The following is a 22429-nucleotide window of genomic DNA, read 5'->3' on the forward strand; positions in this document are numbered from 1 at the left end:
TTCTTCAGGGGAAAGTCATGGAAAGGACTGACAAATTCTCTTGAATACAGGTTTCTGATAACTTTGGAAATTATATTCATATACAGTTGGGCTAAAACAAAAGAAACTTCCAGGACTTTAATTAGAAAGCTGATGTGTCCAGGAGTATTGCTAAGTGAACCTCAAACAGAACAGACATTAATTACATAGGACTGAATTTTTTTACGACTTTTTGTTTGAAACATTGCTGATTCTTTTCCGTTTTGTTTTCCAGAAGTCAAGAAAACTTTTTCTTTCTTTTATGCTATTTATAGCTTACAATATAGTATATATTTGTAAGCAAAATTTGAAGCATTTATTTTTCTTTCTACTTGATTTCTCCAGAATTTGAAAACTATTTGTGAGCATTTTTAATTTATAGCAATATAGTTATTTGCATAAGTTCAATAAGACTCTGTCTTCTTCTGTAACTGGACACAACGAAAGGCACTGGTTATTTTACAAGTCTTTGACTGGAATGGCATATTTTCAGAAGTGCTCAGGCATTTTTAAGGAATCAGGTTGACTTTATAAGGTCAATAAAAAACACTTTGGATAAACTGGCTAGGTACCTCATCTATAACATTCCCTGATCTGTGTGATAAGTGAAAAATGTCACTTTCTGACATGTCCAGGAACCCCAACTTACTTTGGAACCTCAAGAAAAGAGGAATTTACCCAACTCATACAAGTGTCTTAAAGGCACAGGTAAATCCCTGGCTTGACTTAAGAAAGAAGGTTTCAAGTTTAACCTGAGATTCTTTTGAAAAAGTACCAGCAAAGCCAATTTTAAAAAAAGAAAAATCCATATGGCCAATGATTATTCTTACTACACTTTATGCAAATAATCAGGCCAAGTATGAGACTAAAGTTTATCTTTGTAAATAAATTGGTCCTACTATGATTTGTCTCTAGTAAAAATGGAAAACTGGAGAGGGAAAAAAATATGTTCCAGAAAAAAGAAACTATAGTCCCCCTGTTATTAGAGTCTAGCCTTGTCCACTATTTTTGAGTTTTTGTTATTTGCCAATAATTTGGACTGAATCCTGAATTTTTTCCTGCCTACAAATCTCCAGATAATGTTTTCAACTTTTTTTTCCTTTTTTTTTTTTTTTTTTTTTTTAACTTGGATTGAATGAAATCACCACTATCTTTCCCTGAGACCCTGCAAGCATACCTTGGGGCATACAAACTCCAGCTTAAAAAAAATCTGTGAGATTGCCGCTGCCTACCTTCCACTTTAACTGAAGATGCTTTGAGTTCAACATCTAGATATTTCAGCTGGATGCCCTCTAGACTCTAAGGAAACTACTTTATAAACTGCTCCAAATATTAACTCATGTTTTTCTTCTGTTTGAAAACTTGTCTGCAATGCCAGCTCCTGGAATGAGACATAGCTGTTTAACTAAACTGATCTATTCACAGGACTAAGCAACTAACCAAAACGGTATAGGATGATATATTTAAATCTTCTCTGATTTGTGTTTTTCCCATTCCTTTGACCAAAGATAACAGTTTGGCTTTTAATATGTAAACTCTTTTAATTTCAAAGTGGGGACTGAAAGAAATTAGAAATATTTTACCTCAAAATATATTTCAGTGACATATTTTGGGATGGCTGTCACAAAAGTAACACTGCAAAGCTGTCTTTTGTGTGTGTGTTGGGGGCAAATTTACATCGTAGAGAATCTCCATTAATGCAGTCAGGTCTTTCTGTACCTGAGCTAGAAAAGATTAACTGAGAGTCTCCACTCCCTTCCCCATAGACTTAAGAGAGGGTTGCCAGGAAGATACCAGGACACCTGGCAGCAAAGCTTGCTGGGAATACTTGTCCCTATCTACAGAGCATGTGACAACAAAGACATGATTAAAAATCTGTCTGAAGCTCTAGGACTGATTGCCTTAGGGTTCAACAAAGAGCCTTAGGGTTCAACAAAGATCCTTCAACTCTCTAGCCCAGGCAGTCCTGGATAATCAGGTAGTGCTAGATTTCCTGTTGGCTAAACAAGGGGGAATCTGTGTGGTGTTAAACACTAACTACTGTATCTATATAAATATCTCAGAAAAAAGAATGAAAACCTGAATAGAAAAAGTTACCCAACAACCTATGTGGCTACAATAGGGCTCTATCCGTGCCCCCCATGTCTGACTGATTTCCAGGGTTATTCACTTGGATTCAGTAGATGACTTGAAAGACCATGTTGTTTAAAAGATTAATTCTGTAAAACAAGAACCAGAGAAAAGTGAGGCACATTTTAATATTATTACAAATGTATATGTAAAGAATCAATTATGGATAAAATACCAAACATGTTTTATCATTGCCTTTAAGATTTTCTGAAGTTTCTCCCTCTTGCATTTTACTTTTAATGAATATTGTCAGTGTGCCATCACTAAAAATCATTCTTTTTCAGGATGAAATTCATTTACTGAACTCTTAAGAGAGAATAAACCTGCAAGAATTAGTACAACTCAACACTGAAGCTCATACAGCTGAAAAAATGAAACTCACAAAACTTATTGAAATTTTGCTAGGTCTAGTTTATGATAAAGAATATACTAAATTTGCTTCAAATTTGTTTTAATGAGCTTTTATCTTTGTTTATTGGAAATTTAAAATTTTTTTAATATCCTTTTTTAACTTCATCATGATTGCTATTTGTTTTTAATCAAATTATTTTTATTAAGACATTCAGTGAATGGTTAAATAAACATTGGGAAGGTATTTTGAACAGGTATTACATACATATTACATACAACATTAGGAAGGTATTGTGAATAGGTATTATATACATAAGGCACAAAATTCAAAAGTTAAAAGGGTATACAATGAAAATAATTCTGCTTTCCTTTTTTTAATCCTCAGCCGCACAGCTACCCTCCCTAAACTTATTTACTGTCACTAGATTCTTCTACCTCTTTCCAATACTATTCTAAAGGAACTCTCAAACTTTAATATGCATAGGAATCTTGTTAAAATGCAGATTCTGATTTGGTGGGTCTGGAGTGAAGCTTAAGATTTTGAATTTCTAAGTCCTACCTGAGGCTGATTTTTCTGGCCCAGAACCATGCACCCAGTGGCAAGATTGTGAAGGACATTTGTTTATATTTGTCTCTATTTGTTTATTGGACTGAAGGGAGCAAGATATTCTTCCTTCGAGTTCCTGCTTTCTACTACTATGTTAGCACTAGAGCTCCAGTTTTGAGCTTTGCTTTGTTACAAGTTTTCTTCTAATCTTTCTACCTCTATCTGAAGTGATAATTTATACAGTTTTAAAAATCAAACCACAAATGAAGGATGAAAGCTAGCGATAGCACAGTTTGAAGCATGACACTGGATAATGTGTGAATCACAAGGACTATGAGAATCCCTCTTTACAAATTTTCCATCTGCTTATTTTGTAAGGTTAGAAAAGCCCTCAAATCCAAGTAGCCTCCTAAATTTTGGCAGAGGGAACACTTAGAACTTTAGCTTGCAGCCAGTACCATTAATCTAATAAAAATTCCATCATACTTGGAAATAATACAATTAAGCTCCCTGAAATCAATATAAAGTGCAGAGATCATTTAAATATTTTAATGTCATAAACATTAATATTCTATCTGCCTGAATAAAGTAGTCTCCAGAGACCACTGTGTTCAATATCATGAGAGATACAAATGTCGTCTTTGTTAAACCTGTATATAAACGTAATTCTGAAAGCATGGGGGCAATTCATAAAACAATGTTAAAAGTCCATATTTGTTCTTTGCTCTCTGCAGGAAAATGAGGGATAGAGGACTTGAATTTGCCCACGTTGCTTGTCTTTAGGGCTTGTTAATATGAATATTTGCTAACGCAACACAAGGTTTGTCTAAGAAAGCCAATATCAAAGCACTTTTCAGAAATAAATATTTGGACTATCAAAGTCTCTGCATCATTAGCCGAAAGATCCAAGGGTATATAGGTTTCCCTATGTTGCTAAGTCAGTGTATATTAATGACTCCATTGTTCTGAATGGCTCCAGGGGTCTGCCATATGGAGAATTACTAGACTCGATGCTGAGATGGTTATCTTTAAATATTTGAGGTTGCAAGGAGAGAATGATTGGGATTCACATAATCTTCTTGAACATGCACTATTCTACCTAGATTTGTGATTCTCAAACCTAGTGGAGTACTAAACAATATGCACAAGTCATAGAAAACATACAGCACATCCTTTTGAAATTTCAATTGAATCAAAAATTTGGCAGACCCATATTCAAACTAAATAAAAAAAAACTAAAATAAGCATGAATATATGAAAGGGTAGAATGCAAAATTCTGATGAGTTTTTAAGTTAAATATGAGATTTCAAAACAACACTGGGCTTAGGGCTATGCCCCTAGGCCCCTTGGAAAGTACATTTATTGGCCCCATAGCAGGATATTGGAGTGGGAAAATTTTGGAAGTACTGCAATATACATTAAAAGCACATGAGGAGAAGGGAAACCAGATTATTTGAATAGAAACTACATTTCTATGCTTCCTGTGACACTGTGGAGTGGGCCTATGCAAAATACATTGGGAGCATGGAAGTTATTGTCCTATTTTTAAAATACTTAATTTCTGGAGGAAATTTATGAAGTGACAGGGAGTTTGCTAAGAGATTTAGTTTGGTTTAGGAGATGTCATCAATAAACTTTTAATATGAGATTGACATGCTGCCTGCTGTGCTAAGAAGGCACTATAATAAGCTTTTAATAAATAATCTCTATAGAGAAAAATCTATGGCTTTGGGCCTTTAGAGACTGAAATAGCTAAAAATACTTTTCCCTTTTCTCCTGCTGGTAGAGAAGCAAGTCACTTGTTTACAGAATACATGGTAGAGTTAAATAAGTCATCACATAGACCAGGTTTTAATCCCTAGCTTTGGGTCTTGAACAGGAAAGTAAAGTTCTCCAGGTCTTTGTTCTCATCTGAAAAGTGTGACAAGTACAAAGATGGAACAACTTAATAGAGGACCAATGTTTTCCCTCTTCTCTTTCTTTCTTTTTTCCCATCTTCTATATCTTCCCAGTCCCACTCCCATTCTCTTTGTGCTGGGGAAGTCAGAAACAAACAAATAGCACATCTTCATTTGAATAGGAAAGTGGTGCTTTATATTAGGAGGTTAGCCCCAGTGGCCTGGGGTCTTTACCAATTGTGGGATTCTCTCTGATGATCCATGAAAGCTTTCTGCTAAGGAAGCATTTAGAGAAATTATCAACTGCCTAATATGTAAATGCATTTAGATCTTACTGTTTACTGTCAGTTTCAAACTGGATATACACAAGAAAATGACCTAGAAACAAGCAGAGAAAAGCTGCATGGCATTTAGATGCATATCACATATGCATAACTGATTCCTTAAAAGGTTAAATACCCTCAGCATATGTATGGATAGTGATATACCCATGATGAGTTCGTAATTATTATGGCAGCAGCTTTGTGGCTGTTTTTACATAATTCTAAAGTAAATGTCATGTTTCTTCTTTGGGGATTCTATGCCTGGTATTCAGAAAAGCATATGTTTCCAAGTAGATAGCTGGGCAAGAGGAGCTACTCTTTCCCAAACAGAAGGACCATTCATGTAGCTAGTACACTAAGCCTTATGAAGTGCAGACTGTCACTAAATTCTCTTTGGAATTGAAATGCAATTACATATCGAGGACAAGTGCTAAATATAAACAGAAAAAGCCAAATACATGCCTTTATTTTTTTGCCTTGTTTTTGCAGTTTATTTGCAGAAAGAATTAACTACCTCAAACACACTGTAATCCATTAAGGATCAATTAATGAAACACTCAGATCAGGCCATTTGGTGAATCCTTCAGTATCTTTTTTCAGAAGCTTATTGTATCTCTGAAGGACTGACTTTTCTTATGCCCATAAACAATTATAAAGATGTTAAGGAAATTACTAAAGGAAGCAAGTCGTTAAGAAATATGCAGAATGAAATATCATTCTATATGCTTAAATTTTAAAAATAGGCAATATGTTGCATGAGGATACATAAGTAAGGACAAAAGCTACATAAATGAGAGTGATTATTGCAAAAATTTTTATATGTTTCTTCTTTGGAGAAGGAAGGAAATATAGTCTGCGTGGTGCATACTATGTGAATGATCTACAGGTGTTTATTGTTTAATATTATACAGTCTTTATTTAGGTACCATATATTTTCTAATTTTAAAAAGTGGAAAAGGTAAAACAACAAAAACAATGAAGAGAATACACAAACTCAGTTGATAAAAAACAATGTAACATAGTAATAATAATAAAAGTGAATATATTAATCTTAGGTTGAGGATGTATTTTTATATTGAACTTTTAAAAATTTGGATATATGCCATGTGCAAGACACAACTAAAACATGTCCCTAGTAGGTTTGAAAGTAGACTTATGGGAAAAGGTATACCAGACAAATATTAACAAAAGAAAACTATTGTAGCTATATAAATGGGAAAATTGGATTTTAGGATAAAATGTAATGTTTATTCTGTCTCCAGTTCCTGTTTCTCCAATCCATTCTCTGAGCATGTTCTATTCAGGCATCTCCTTCTAACATTTTGAGGACTTTTGATAAGTTGTCTCCACCTATTTTTGTCTTATGCCAAGCTAACCATTTTCAAAGTCCAGGATGTTTAATTTTTCAACTCTAGTAGTACTTACTGTCTGTGTACCACTGATTTTGTAACTTATATGCTGTTTTTTAGTGTTGCTGATATTCATGCAATTCTTTAATTAATTTATAATATCCTAGAGTTAAAGACTATGCTTATTTTTCTTTAAACACCCCATCACCTCACCCTAGGACCTGCTATATGGTAGAACCATGTCACCTGGCATTATCATATAATAGAAAGTCAATAAACATGTCAGCAGTTAACTGAAAAATGGCTTCTGAAAGATTGTTAAAAGCTCTTTCTGGATATTTGAGTACTTTTTCAATGCTATGCATTTGCATTTTCTAATTAGTCTCCTACCCAAAATTTTAAAATGGAGAGAGGAAGAGATACACACTGTGGTTAGAGGGTGACCCAAAACTATGTGGGGTTGATAAGACTGAGACCACAAAGCCAATAAAAGGGTGCCCCCCTCTGGACATCACTGGAGACTCTCACAGGTTCATGACTGTGATCTTTCAGGACATGGACCAATCACATATAATAAACTTTTTTGGCATCCACACCTGAGACAAAGTCCAATATATAATACACAGTCAATAAATGATTCTGCAAAGTGTGAGAGAATTAACTATTAGTTTGGGGTGATCTAATTTACTCCCAGGGCTTCAAAACAATGTATAATTGAAGGTTTCCCAATACGAGTCTTCAGCTCTGGCTTTCAGAGGCAGAGAGTGACTGGGAGGGTGGAAGAGTCGGCTTGGCAGAGGCAGGATGCAGATGTTTGCGCTACAGTTGGTACTCTCGGGGTTAGGAACTGATCGGAGCAAAGCTGAATAGAGTGGACTTGGTTCTGCCAGCTGGTGGTGGACTATGTTTGGAAACAAACAGCAGAAGTTTAAAAGGAGATGAGGAAACTGATGGAAAAGATATTCAATGCTTGTCCTGCTGGTCATCAAGAAGTAGCTGAAGTTCTCCTTTCTCGTAGCATCTGAGATAGGCTGTCTACTGCAAACTCTTTTAAACATACTATTTTTGAATAGTCAATATATAAAGTGTATAGCATAAAATTCAAAAGGTACAATAGGGCATATGGGAAAAATAAGCATTCCTCTGTCTTTAGTTGCTTTCTCTAGAGACAACCACATTTACCAATTATTTCTTTTATTTTTAGATATACAGAAATATTTCATATTTGGTATATGTATACATATCCATATATATACATACCAGATAAATGGTTCATATAACATATATATTGAATCTTACTTTTTTTCCATTTAACAGCTTATCCTGTAGTTCTTCCCATTTTTAATTTTATCATTTTAAAAATCCGAGCCTCTAGTACTGCTGATATGCTGACGTGTCCAATATTTGTTTCACGTGTGAATGAATGAGTGATTTAATAATAGTCTGTAATTCATCTGAACCTAAAAGTCACCCAACAGCACACTTTATAAATGCCATATCTTAAACCCCATATCTAATATGCAACTTTTTTCTTATAAACATTGTGTCCATCCTTCAAAGTAAATCTCAAAAAAATTCATCCTGCAGGAACCTTCTTTGAGTATTGATTCTCAGTCCTCCAAGGGCTATCTTTAAGCACTTAGTAATAGTCTACTAGTTCTGATTGCTTTCTAATTCTTGTTTGTTAATAAAATTATTATAAAGATGTGAATAACATTCAATAATTTTTTATGAATTAAAAATTGGTGGCCATGAGTACTTATTTGTGCCAGACACTTTGCTAAGTACATAATATGCATTATCTCATTAATCCCTACAACACAATTATAAAGTAACATCATTATCTTTATAGCATACCTGTCAGTGTCCTGTCAATATTACCTTGACTTACCTTGAGATCATGTGTAGACCATTTCCTTATATACCAATGGCTTCTGACACCTTGTTGCCCTAATGATCTCTGGAGAATGTGCTTAGCCCAAGTGGGTAAGTCAAAAGTGCCAACATATTGACACTCCAAGATTGACCTTTAACTAATGAAGTATGGACTTTGGTGGATAAATACTTCTGCTTTCTCTCCCCTTAGTGGGAAAATCTTAAGTTGTGTTCCTCACAGTTATATCTAGGATACTTATGTATTGTCAATAGCAGTTGTCCTCTTTTTAACTCACCCTTTATTACCTTTCCTCCCTTCCATATTTCAATCTCCTACTTGCTTTCTTCCTGGAATCACTTCCCAAATAAACTATTGATACGCAAATCCTAGTCTCAGGATCTGCTTTGGGGGCAATCAAATCTAGGGAAACAGGTTGAGAGTGATTGAGCAACTTTCAAATTCACCTGTACATTACATGGCAGATTCAGGATATGAACAAGAAGCCATGATCAAAAGCATCATTCCTTACTGCCAACCAGATGGTTAGGGCCTCAAACAGGCCAATGAACACTGTGGAGGAAACACAGTGTGTTGCAAAATGCAAGCCAAAGTCAGAGCTTAATACATATTTCTGTTGGTCAATGCCATTTTATGTTTTGGAGCGTCTCTTTTCCACAGCAGCACATCAGGATGTGAATTTAAGGCTTAGCTAGACACATGTGCTTGTAATTTTATACTGAAATTGTGCTTTACAAAAAGTTTCTCACACTTGTTCAGTTGATGAACATCTTCTCCTTGTTTTTCTGCAGATAGCAACTTCATCCTTGCCAATGCCCAGGTGGCTAAGGGTTTCCCCATAGTCTATTGTTCTGATGGCTTCTGTGAACTTGCTGGATTTGCCCGCACTGAAGTCATGCAGAAGAGTTGCAGCTGCAAGTTCCTATTTGGGGTTGAAACCAATGAGCAACTGATGCTTCAGATAGAAAATTCATTGGAGGAAAAAACAGAATTCAAAGGAGAAATTATGTTCTACAAGAAGAACGGTGAGTTGGCTTTCTTCGGTGCTCGTTGGAGAGTTGTGCGAGGTCGCTTTCTTTCAGCTCAGTAGTTGCTCCATAACTCTCATTAAGGCTTAATGGTATTTCACATCAATACAGTCTATTACAGAAGTTCCACAAATGACTTGGATGATGGCCTTGTTTTAGCCATTTGCAGCATAAGTGCCTGGAAATTTAGAATTAGAATTATAACCATTCAATGTCAATATATTAAATGAGTTAATATATGTTAAAATAAAGTGTATCACTATTATAATATTGTGATTCCTAAAATATGTATTATATATAATAGTTATTGATATATTAGCAACTTTTATCCACGGATGTTTTCCAAATTTTATAACTTTAAAGAACCACATCTCAATTCTAGTCATTAAGGACAGAGATCCAAGTGTTCCCTGGCAAAAAAGGAAGTTAATTTAAAGGACATCAGCATATGCATTTTCTCTCCCAGTTCCCTAGCCACAGAGCCTTTCTCACTATTCTCTTAAATTCTAAAGACAAAACAAACGACACATGATGTCTTTTGCCTGAATCAAAACTGCCACTGGGGAAATACTAAGTATTTTTTGTGGCTGTAGTTTAGTGACTCTCTTCTAAATTAAAAGAACTAAAAAATAAATAAATAAATAAAAGAAAAAAAGATCTAGAACCGTTGTCTGCAGTTCTTGACTCTTATGTAGGAATAGATATCACCAGCCCTGGTAGATATCATGGGCCCTGGTAGTTTGAGTGAAGCCAAGAGAAAGTGTATAGGAGAAAGTGTACTGCTCAAAAATTTAGAACAAGCTGTCATTTTCCCAGTATCCAAAATTCTCCCTTTTTTTTTTTTTTTTTTTTTTTTTGAGACAGAGTCTCACTCGGTTGCCCAGGCTAGAGTGAGTGCCGTGGCATCAGCCTAGCTCACAGCAACCTCAAACTCCTGAGCTCAAGGGATCCTCCTGTCTCAGCCTCCCGAGTAGCTGGGACTACAGGCATGCGCCACCATGCCCGGCTAATTTTTTCTATATATATTTTTAGCTGTCCATATAATTTCTTTCTATTTTTAGTAGAGATGGGGTCTCGCTCTTGCTCAGGCTGGTCTCGAACTCCTGAGCTCAAACGATCCGCCCACCTCGGCCTCCCAGAGTGCTAGGATTACAGGCGTGAGCCACCGCGCCCGGCCCCTTTTTTTTTTTAATAGCTTTCCTTTTCCTTACAGTAACATGATCCTTTTAGCTGGGTGCATAGCTACCAAGCTGGAAAATATATTTCCTAGACTTCTTTGTAGTTAGGTTGTGCTTGTGTCATAGTTCACGATGTATGAAAAGGAATGATTTGTGTAACTTCTAGGTAAAATCTCTGAAATGAAATTATTTTTTTCTCTAATTTCTTTCCTTTCTTTTGTGTGTCCCACCAAAATTCACATATTGAAGCTATAACCCCCTACATGATATACTTGGAAACAGGGCTTTAAAGAGGTAATTAAGGTTAAATGGGGCTGTAAGGGTGGGACCTGAGCCAATATCACTAGTGTCCTTATAAAATGAGGAAGAGGCACGAAGTATGTGAACACACAGAGAAAAGACTAGGTGAAAATATGGCAAGAAGACAGCTGTCTGCAAGCCAAAGAGTGAGGCCTCAGGAGAAACCAAACACGCCAGCACCTTGATCTTGGACTTCTAGTCTCCAGAACTGTGAGAAAGCAAATTTCTGTTGATTAACCTACCCAGTCTTTGATATTTTGTTATGGCAGCTCTAGCAAACTAATACATATGGGTTAAAAAGTTAAGGCAAGGCTGGAAAGCCAACCTCAACCATTTGATAAGGACAACATCGTAGTGGAATGCAGGGCAACAAAATAGAAGGAAGCTGGGTATTGTTACAGATCCACCATCCCACCCCAGACAAAAACAAATACATTTTTATCTTGTTGGAGTCACCATATTTTGGGGACTTTGTGTAACAACATTTAAATTGTACTGTCCCTCAGGGTGTCTCAGCCTTGTCACTACTGACATTTGGGTCAGTAATTCTTTGTGGTGGGTGGCTGTCCTGTGCAGTATAGATTCTTGGCAGCATCCCTGGCCTCTATATCTTACTCTCATTACTTTGGGGTATTGAGGTTACTGTCAGAAAGAAAAAAAGAGCCTGCACATGGAAACTTCACTCCCTTTTGTAAGTTGTCCGTCCTTGGCGGACATTCCCTGATCATATGGGTTTTGTGTACGATAGTCCTGAAGTATTGGAGAACATCCCTTTGGGACAGGATACCTCAATTCTTTAGCACCAAGAACATCATTCAGAACATTGTGTGTCAATAGATAAGGCCAACCTAGCAAATACGATAAAACAAAAGAATTCCAGCTTTGTGTAATTATACCATAATCATTGAAATGAGGGCCTAAGATAAAAGAAAATGGAGGCTGCCACTGAGAATGGAGACTGGCAAGGAGTGATAAAACTGCCATCCAGTGGAACAAAGGGGAAAGTATAGCCTGTGTTTAAAATATGCACTGACTGCAGATTCATCCTTCTTAAGATAGGAGCCTTGCATAGGTCACTCCAAATCCTTTTGAGTGTTTTCCTTTTTAAGCCTCTTCAAAATAGCCAAAAGTGGCACCACTGAGAAAGGTTCAGGCCAAGGAGAAGAATCTAGGTGTGAAGACTAAAAAGTGGAGATTTTGGAGGCTAGATAGGTAGAAAGTATGGAGCATGGAGTGGGAGCCAACACCCAAAAGAATTTCCTGAGCCCAGTTTTTTATAAGATGCCTGCAGCCTTGGATGCACTCGGGTGGAAATCATTAACGGCACCAATCCCCTCTAAGCCAGTCACCACAGGGAATTGTCTGACATTCTGAGCCAACTAATTGATCCAGTTATGAGTGATTGAAAATTGCCATCCACCCTAGGCTAATCATGCTGCATTATAGCTATTTATATAAATATCTCTCTGTGCATGCAGTTGTGAGCCTTTGAAGGCAGAGGCTGTGTGTTAGTTACTTCCACATCCCTAGTGCCTGGAGCCTTGAGTCTCAAGCAGTGTTCATCAGATGGTAGATTCTTAGTAAATGTTTGCTGAAGGGAATTGAAATTGAATATTGGAGGGACCTCTGGATACTTTACAAGATGTCTGCATTTCCGATTTTAAAAGATGTGCTTCTGACCTTGAGAGTCCTCCTTCCCTCCTTCAAGGGTCATTGTCTTTTAATATGCTTTAGAACGTGGATGCTTGTCTCATCCTCCCCAGATACATTTTGACATTCTTTCATTGTTCTGTTTTGCCTACTAGTTCCTTAATGTTGCTGTTATTCTCCTGACCTCATGGAAAAAGTGATGGGGAAAAGGCGGCCTTTTCTCTTCCTGCCCAAGCCTATAATTCCAACAACCTAACTCGAGGTCGTGCAGCAGGGTATACTAAAAGTTTAGTTTGTCTAATAAGTCCTATAAAGGGAGACACACTGAGAACAAGATGGCAGATATGCCTGCTGATTGAGTCCAAAGGAAAATAAAAGTTGGAAATCCTTCACTGGCATTGCCTACTTCACAGAACCTCTGTTCCTGGCCTTGCTTCAAGTCTTGAAGTCTGCCCTTTTTCCCCTCTCCACTCCACTGTAAAGACGGCCCCTTCTTCCCTACTTTACTGATTGAATACCCCCATCTTCTTAGGAAAACCTATTCTCTACCCACTACAGTTATTTCTTGAGGATCTGTCCTCCTCTCCTGACCAGGGAAAAGTGTGGGACGTAGCATTCTCTAGCAGATCTCATCCCAAAATGCAGGGTAATTCAGTTAAAAATAAAACCATAAAGGGATTTGAAAAAATAGTCCACATCTGTCTGATTTCTTTTCTTATCTCTGCTCCAATATGATGTGAAATTATATTCCTTTCTCTCTATGGTATTCTGGTTTCCTCTAGACAATAAATAGAAAATAGACACATAGAAACATGGATGGCCATGCACACACACACACGCACACACACACTTTGTAAAATATAAAATAGTTATCAGAGAGAGTATAATCTTTTAATAAGTCAATAGTAACAAAAACTAGAAGTATAATAACAGTAACATTTATATAACACTATGTGCTAGGAACTGTTCAACACACTTAACTTTTACTTATACTTGTATTAGCCCATTTAGTCCTAGGACAATTCTAAGAAAGAGACACTTTTGTTATTGTCATATGATAGGTGAGGAAACCAATATAGAGAAAGACTAAGTATTTTAATTATGTAATTATTAGAAAGACAAATAGTTTCACAGATAGACACTAGTTTACAGTCCCACCAGCAGTGTATGAGTGTACCTGTCTCTCCACATCCACGCCAACATGTATAGTTTTGGGACTTTTTGATAAAGGCCATTCTCACTGGAGTTAAGTGATATCTCATTGTGGTTTTGATTTGCATTTCTCTGATGATTAGAGATGTTGAACATTTTTTCATATGTTTGTTAGCCATTTTTATTTTTCTTTTGAAAAATTTCTATTCATGTCCTTTGCCCACTTATACGTATACCATGGAATATTACTCAGCTATTAGAAATAATGGTGATATGGCATCTCTTTGGTTCTCCTGGAGAGAACTGGAACCCATTCTATTAAGTGAAGTATCCCAAGAATGGAAAAACAAGCACCACATGTACTCACCAGCAAACTGGTTTCCCTGAGTGCACATTTGGGAATAACACCAATTGGGTATCGGACAGAGGTGGGGGATGGGGGGAGGGGATGGGTGTATACCTACTTGATGAGTGCCCTGTCTAGGGAATGGACACAACTGAAGCTCAGACTCGGGGGGATGGGGAGGCATGGGCAATATATATAGCCTGAACGTTTGTACCCCCATAATGAGCTGAAAAACAAAAAACAAAACAAAAAATAATAAATAAATAAAAAGAAATGAGTACCCTCAATATACCTTTTCATAAAGCAGTCCCAGCCACTTTTGCTGATGTGTAAAATGCATTAACCAGGGCAATTCTGGGAAAATAAATATGTGGCTACCCCAACTAAGGATAACAAGTTTTTATTTATTTATTTATTTGAGACAGATAACTCTCTCTGTTGCCTAGGCTAGAGTTCCCTGGCGTCAGCCTAGCTCGCAGCAACCTCAAACTCCTGGGCTCAAGCAATCCTTCTGCCTCAGCCTCCCGAGTAACTGGGACTACAGGCATGTGCCACCATGCCCGGCTAATTTTTTTCTATATATATTTTTAGCTGTCCAGATTATTTCTTTCTATTTTTAATAGAGACGGGGTCTTGCTTTTGCTCAGGCTGGTCTCGAACTCCTGACCTCGAGCGATCCTCCTGCCTTGGCCTCCCAGAGTGCTAGGATTACAGGAGTGAGCCACTGTGCCCGGCACAAGTTTTTAAATTTTCTGTTTATTTTATCATTATTTTTTAATACGAGCAATATATGTTTCTTTGTGGTTTCTCCCTTTTATTACATATGGCATATTTTACACACTGTTTTGTATCTTGCAAAACAATGTATATCTTGCAGAAGTCCTCTTCTTATAAGTCCATCATCATGTCTTATATGACTAAGGCCTACCCATATGACCTCATTTTAAATTAATCACCTCTTAAAGCCTATCTCCAAATACTGTTATATTCTGAGGTAATGGGGTTAGGACTTTAACATAAAAATTTTGAGGGGACACAATTCAGTCCATAACACCTAATCACATTATTTATGAGCCTTTCTAAATCAACTTTCAGAGTTTATATACTTTTCTTAATTACTCTCCCTTCATTTTGAAACATTTGATTTTTGTGTGCTTTGTGGAATATTTTGAGTGGGTTTTTACCTTCTGTAAGTATATTATTCAGATAATGTTTCTCTTTATCTTTTCTTTCACACTTTTCTGTTATGTTTAAATGAGATGTGTTTTCCTTGACTTTTAGGAGAATGTAGGTAACAGAAGCGTGCTTGGGAAGCTTTCTTAAATCTATGGTTCTAAGTCTCCTAATGCCATTACTAAAAAAGTATTTTTTGAAAATAACTTCTCTGTATAGCTACATCTGCACTGCTTTCTGAGATAGGTCTGAGATAGGTTTGCTCTCCTAGTATGGGCTTCTCCCACACTAGTATTTGACTCTTTTCCTTTCTTTACCCTGACTTTTCTGTTCTGATTAAATAGCGTTCTGGTTCCAGAAGTTTTTTCTCAGCAGTGAGTTTTATCCAAGACAGAATTTCTGCTGGATTTTCTGAAAGCACCGAAATCCAGGTATTCTCAACACCATCCTCGCTGTAGCCCACTTGCACTCACCTTCAAATTGGAGGCTGTGAAGCTCCCTTCCAGTTTGAATTGTTTTCAAATCTGTCTGTGGAACTTTCCATTCCAAGAAGGATTTCTTCTTTTGGGAGTGGGTACCTGGTGTTGATTTATAAGGTCCAAAGCTCCTAGGGTTATGAGAATTCTTTTTTTCCTACTCTGTTTTTTCTACACAGCTGCTATTCATGTAAGACTTTAGCTTCTTAATTGGTTTTGTCCCATCATCCTGTATTGTGATGTTTGTGGAGGTACATTGTCTTGTGTCCCACAAAATTGTCTTCTGTGGATTTCTAATTTTGCTATCTTAGCTATTTTAATTTTGTGAAAGGATTGGGAATGTTTCAAAAATCATATTCTGCTACCATTGCTGTCTTTCATGTAGTGTTTTAAACAGTATCTTTAGACAATGTACAATTGTGTTGGGTATATAAGCCCTATCTCTAAGAGTCTCCTTCTTTTTCTTATTTTCTCCCTAGATTTCCATTTGAATGGCCGGAGTGTGAGAGGTTTTTCTGAACTCAAGGCATGGTGTAGAAACTCAGCCCCCTTGTTTGTTTGCTGTTTCATGCCTGGCTCATCTGTCTGATGCTCCCCCTTAGGCATTTACAGCTGAGTTTTGTGGCTGGTGGTGCTATATTACTTCACTTCCCCATATGTCCTGCAGTCACTATAGGTCCCTCTTAATTTTTACCTCCTTCTTCATGATGACACTGGTCAAGGCATTCACAATTTATTCTCTACCCTCTTCATCCCTTGCCTTGGGAGAGTAATAGGTGAGCACGCTCATCCCTCACACATAGAAGCAAAGGGAGTCTTGATGTAGATGAACGTTAAGCACCCATTTATGCTACTACGTTTTCTCAAAAGTAGGGGAGCTAGCTTTATAGTGGCAGAGTTAGCCTGACAAGCAGTTTTTCTCAGGAGTCTCAAATGGAGAAGGAGAAAGGTCCTGTCTGCCTTCAGTGTTTCTAAAAACTATCCAACACAGCTTCTCCATGCCTCACAGCTATGAAACTCCACAGAGGGGAGATTACCCCTGGTTTTCCATGTTCTTTCTCATCATCCTTCAAAGTGAGAATGGACAAGCTGCTATGTCACATCATGTTTGTTTCCTTCCTGACTCTAGCTTGTTGGCTAAATTTTAATGTCAGCAAGTTGTGTCTTCTCTCCATTGTGGAAGACCACATGATTGGATCTACCAGTTCCAACTTTTTAATGTTTTCCTTAACATATCCTCTCTAGAGAAAGCTTATCTTTCAAGCCCATTTTTATATTAAATAGGTCCAATGCCATCACTTCCCTTTTCTGGGGAGAAGAATCTAGAGAAAAAAGATTTAGGGAAGAAATTTAAATGATATTATTAATTTTGAAAAAAAATATTGTCCTGATGCATTAGCTTGTTAGGGCTGCCATTATAAAGTACCACAAACTGAGTGGCTTAAACAACAGAAATTTATTGTTTCACAGTTGTGGAGGCTAAACGTCCAAAATCCAGGTGTCATCTGGGTTGGTTCCTTCTGAGGGTTGTGAGGAAGGAGAATCTGTTCCATGCCTCTCACCTTCTGGTAGTTTGCTGGCAATCTTTGGCATCCTTGGCTTTTGGAAGCATTACCCTGATCTGTGTCTTTATCTTCACGTAGTGTTCTCTCTCTCTGAGTGGCTATGTACAAATTCCCCCTTTTTGTAAGGACATATTGGATTGGGTCCTACCCTAATGACCTCCTTTTAACTTGATTACCTCTGTAAAGACCCTATCTCCAAATAAGGTCACATTCTGAAGTACTGGGGATTAGTCTCCAACATAGTGTTGTTGCTGTGATTGCCATAGGGGTCTTCTTCATAAATTCTTTGTGTAGGCTGTTAGCTAGAAGAGTTTTTCCAACATTTTCTTCTAGCATTCTTATGGTTTCATGCCTTACATTTAAGTCTTTTATCCATCTTGAATTAATTTTTGTGAGTGATGAGAGATATATGGATCCTGTTTCATTCTTCTGCATGTGGCTATCCAGTTCACCCAGCAGCATTTATTGAATAGGGCTTCTTTTTCCCAGTGTATATTGTTGTCCTCTTTTTCAAAGATCAGTAGGCTCTATGTGGGTGGTTTTATATCTGGGTTCTCTGTTTTCTTCCATATGTCTCTATTTTTGTGCCAGTACCATGCTGTTTTGGGTACTACAGCCTTGTAGTATAGTTTGAAGTCTGAAAATGTGACACCTCCAGATCTGTTCATTTTGCTTAAGATTGTTTTGGCTATTTGTGCTCTTTTCTAGTTCCAAACAAAGCACAGAATTATTTTTTTGTAGATCTGTGAAATATGATGTTGGTATTTTCATGGGGATTGCATTGAGTCTGTAAATTACTTTGGGTATTTTGAACATTTTAACAATGTTAATTCTACCAATCCATGAGCAAGATATGTTTTTCCATTTGTTTGTGTCATCTGCAATTTATTTCTTCAGTGTTTCATAGTTCTCTTTGTGGATATCTTTCACCTCCTTGGTTAAGTATATTCCTAGGTATTTTATTCTAGCTTATTTCACCTACCATAATGTCCTCTAGGTCCATCCCTGTTGTGACAAATGGCAATCTGCCCTTAATTTTAAAGGCTAAATAATATTCCATTGTATATACTCACAACAGTTTCTTTATCCATTTGTTTATTGATGGACACCTAAGTTTTTTCCATATTTTGGCTATTGTGAATAGTGTTGCAATGAACATGGGAGTACAGGTATATTTATGACCTGGTGATTTCATTTTTATTTGGTTATGTGCCCAGAGGAGGGATTGCTGGGTTTTTACGGAGTTCTGTTTTTAATTTCTTTGGGAACTTCCATACTGTTTTCCATAATGGCTACACCAATCTACATTTCTACCAACAGTGTACAAGGGTTCCCTTCTCTCTACATTCTCACCACACTTGTTACCTCGTGTCTATTTGATAATAGCTATCTAACAGATGTGAAGTGGTATTTCATAGTGGTTTTAATTTGTGTTTCCCTGATGATTAATGAGGTTGAGCACCTTTTTATATATATGTTGGCCATTTGTATGTCATCTTTGGAGAAATGTCTATTCAAATCCTTTGCCCATTTTTAATTTTGTCTATATGTTTTCTTGCTGTTGAGTTGTATGAGTTCTTTATAAATCTTGGATATTGATCCCTTATTTGATATATGGTTTGCAGTTTTTCCTCTAACTTATAGGTTGCCTTTTCATTTTGTTGCCTGTTTCCTTTGCTGGTCATAAGACTTTTAGTTTGTTGTAGTGCCATTTATTTATTTTTGCTTTTACAGCCTGAGCTTTTGGTGTGATATTCAAGAAATCATTGCCAAGGCAAATGTCAAGGACCTGTTCCCCTATGTTTTCTTCCAAGTGTTTTATGGTCTCAGGTCTTACGTTTAGGTCTTTGATTTATTTGAAGTTGGATTTTATGTATGGTGTAAGATAATCATCTTTCTGCACATAGAAATCCAGTTTTTCCAGGACCATGTATTGAAGAGACTTTTTCCCAGTATGTCTTTTTGGTGCCTGGCCTTTTCAAAAATTAGTTGAGCATATATATTTAGATTTATTTGGGGGGCGGTCTTTTTTCTGTTTCACTATTTGTCTGTTTTTATGCCTGTACCATACTGTTTTGATTACTATAACTTTGTAATATAATTTTAAATCAGGAAGTGTGATGCTTCCAACTTTGTTTTTGTTTTTTTTCCCCTCAGAATTGCTTTGTCTATTTGGGTTCTTTTGTGGTTCCATATGAATGTTAGGATTTATTTCTTTTTCTGTGAATATGTCATTGAGATTTTGATAGGAATTTCATTGAAGCTATTAAATATATGTTGCTTTAGGTAGTAGGGACATTTTAGGAATATTAATTCTTCCAATGCATAACTTGGACTATCTTTGCAGTTATTTGTGTCCTCTTCAATTTCTTTCATCAATATTTTATGGTTTTCAGTTTACAGGTCTTTTATCTCCATTACTTTTTTTCAACACTAAGTTTATATATAAGATATTCCTAGCAAGTTCTTTTATGCTCAGTTATTCAATATAATGCTGTGGAAGATTTTTAGAATATTTTATACTCTCTAGGTATTTCAGAATTGGAACACAATATAGGAAAAGAAACAAAGCCTTGGGGTTTTAGAATGTCAGAGTAGTCTCAAAATAAACATTTTAACTATGTAGTATATGTGCCTTCCCCATTTGAATGTTAAGAAATGGGCTTGTAGCATTGCATATAAAGTGGTTTCATGTAAGATCCAAATTTCAGGGCAAACAGTATCATGACCACCATGTAATAAATGACAAGCAGGAATGTGCTTTGTAATGGAAAGTGTAGTATATAAATGAGTGTTTTCTGTGGATACAAGAGTTCTCAGCATGGGCATCAACTGCAGTTGCTTTAGAATTTCCCCATATCTGAGGAACAGCCAGGAATCTATTTCAACAAGAGCTAGAGAAACAAGGCTTGAGATTACACATAAAAAAGATGTTTTATCCTAAGGTTGAGTGAGACCCAGAGAGGAAAGAAAGATTATTATTAGCAAAACAAGATCATTTTCCCACCTAGCCCTCCTGTGGATTCAAACCATAGTCCAAGCTAAGACAAAATCAATACAATGGAAAGTGCAATATTTTTCATAAATATCTCTTCAGGCTGTTGAGAACAGAAAGTCTTTGACACCATGGGCATTAGCCTTACAAGGAGTGGTGGATTGGCAATAAATGAAAGCATCCACATGACCAGGAGAACAATGCAAAACTTAGATTCTTGCTTCATTGAAAACCAGGGGGACTAGATTGTAAAGACATTTCCTCTGCATTTTAGAAGTATTTGTGAAGAGCCCAAGGGGACTTGGTTTCCTGAAAAGCAAGTGAAAATGAGACGAAAACTTTTCCTGTGAAATGGATATTATCATGTTCTTACTCACAGAGTGGTGGAGTCAAGGAGACATGACAGTGTATCTAGTGCTGCAGTGATCTATTGTCTGTAACAAACTACCTTACAACTAATCACTTAAAATAGCAATTATTATATCTCTCCATTTTGTGGGTCAGAAATTTAGGCTGAGCTTCAGTGGCTGACTCTTTTTCCATACAGAGTTAGCAGAGGTTGGTTGTGTGGTGGTGTTCAGCAGAGAGGTGCACTAGTTGGAAGAGTCTAGAATGGTTTCAGGCATGTCTGGCATCTTAGAAGGCTGAGATCAGTTGGAACAATCAACAAAAATGCCTATACATGGCCTCTTTTGCATGGAAGTCTCTGGGCAGTCACTTGTCTGGTAGTCTAGTGTTCCATGAACCAGGCAGAAGCTACAAGAGCTTTTGTGATCTCATCTTGAAAGTCACATAGCATAACCCACCACTGACTGGAGGAGCCACATGTCCACCCAGATTCACAGGAAAGAGACTTGTACTCCACTTCTTGATAAGAAGAGTGTCAAAGAATGTATAGCCACGTCATACAACCTCAATATCCAGATTTGTGGAAACATATTTGCTGTGTGTGTGTGTGTGTGTGTGTGTGTGTAGAAAGAGGCAAGAGAATTTGATTCTGATGCTTGTAAAATTTGTGGTCTTCATAAAGTCGGTAGGGACATCAAACAATTACCATGTTTCCTACAACTGAATGTATTAGAGACCTATGGGTCAGATTATTGTTACTACTCATAGTTGCTTTCTTCAGTCTGATTCTTCTGAGGCTTTACCCAAGATTTTGCATGCCCTCAAATGGAAAACATGTATTGTTCTTTATGTTTTGGTTGAATATTTTATGGTGATTCTTCAATATGATGATTCTCCAGTCTTAATAGGAGGTTAATGTTTTATATATCTCTCCTGTGTCTTTTGCATTCAAGAGGTGACTCTCAGAAATGCATATACAGAAAACAACTTCAAAGTCATTATAGCAGGAAGACAAAGGGCTCAGAAAGAGCATGTGCTGAAAGTAGTACATGCAGGCTGCTTGAAAAGTCTGCCTTGCAGTTTATCTTTCTGCCTGCATATATTCAAGTTTGGTACTTGTAAACATAGGCAGCTTTCCTGGTCTACTTCTCCTATATCTGAACAAGCCATTTTTCTAAGAGAGAGCCTGTTCTTTTTCTGTGGCCGTGGTTAAAGTTGCATTGTTTAATCAATGAGCAAGGGTTTTACGTCAGTCTGGTTATTGAAGTGCTTTTCACTGGCCCACGCTCTCCAGCCAGGATCAGAATGAAGTGAGACAGGAGTGGAGATCAGGCTGCAGTGCATTATCAGAAACTGCTGAGCTTGGTCTGTCCTGCCGAGATTTAGCATTCACTGTTACTGCCTAACTAAATTCCTCCATACTTTCACTTATTCAAAGTCAGCCTTAGCAGTTTCCTGACTTAGCACAGACAGCTTCATAAAATAGTTATAGCTAGCATTTATTGAGTGTTCATTGTGGGCCAAGCTCTGTGTACTATGCTTTTTGCATTTTGCCTGTGTTGTTACTTCAATAAAATTCTCTCATCAGTTCTTTGGGGTATATCCTATTAATATCCCAGATATTTCACAGATAAAGATACTGATTCACAGAGAAGTTAAGTGGGAGGGCTAAGATTGAATCCTGGCAGTCTGACTCCCGACTGCTTG

At 37.0% G+C, this 22429-nt stretch overlaps 1 protein-coding gene across 1 annotated transcript in view; it reads left to right on the forward strand.

Annotated features, from left to right (window-relative positions):
• The window catches only part of KCNH8 (potassium voltage-gated channel subfamily H member 8), a 363798-nt gene that overhangs the window by 111806 nt on the left and 229563 nt on the right, over window positions 1-22429 (forward strand). Inside the window, exon 2 of the mRNA XM_069473285.1 lies at window positions 9303-9536. Coding sequence (XP_069329386.1) covers window positions 9303-9536 — 234 coding nt within the window. The remainder of the gene's footprint in view (window positions 1-9302; window positions 9537-22429) is intronic.

Source organism: Eulemur rufifrons, chromosome 7, assembly GCF_041146395.1.
Source record: "Eulemur rufifrons isolate Redbay chromosome 7, OSU_ERuf_1, whole genome shotgun sequence".
Lineage (NCBI taxonomy): Eukaryota > Metazoa > Chordata > Mammalia > Primates > Lemuridae > Eulemur > Eulemur rufifrons.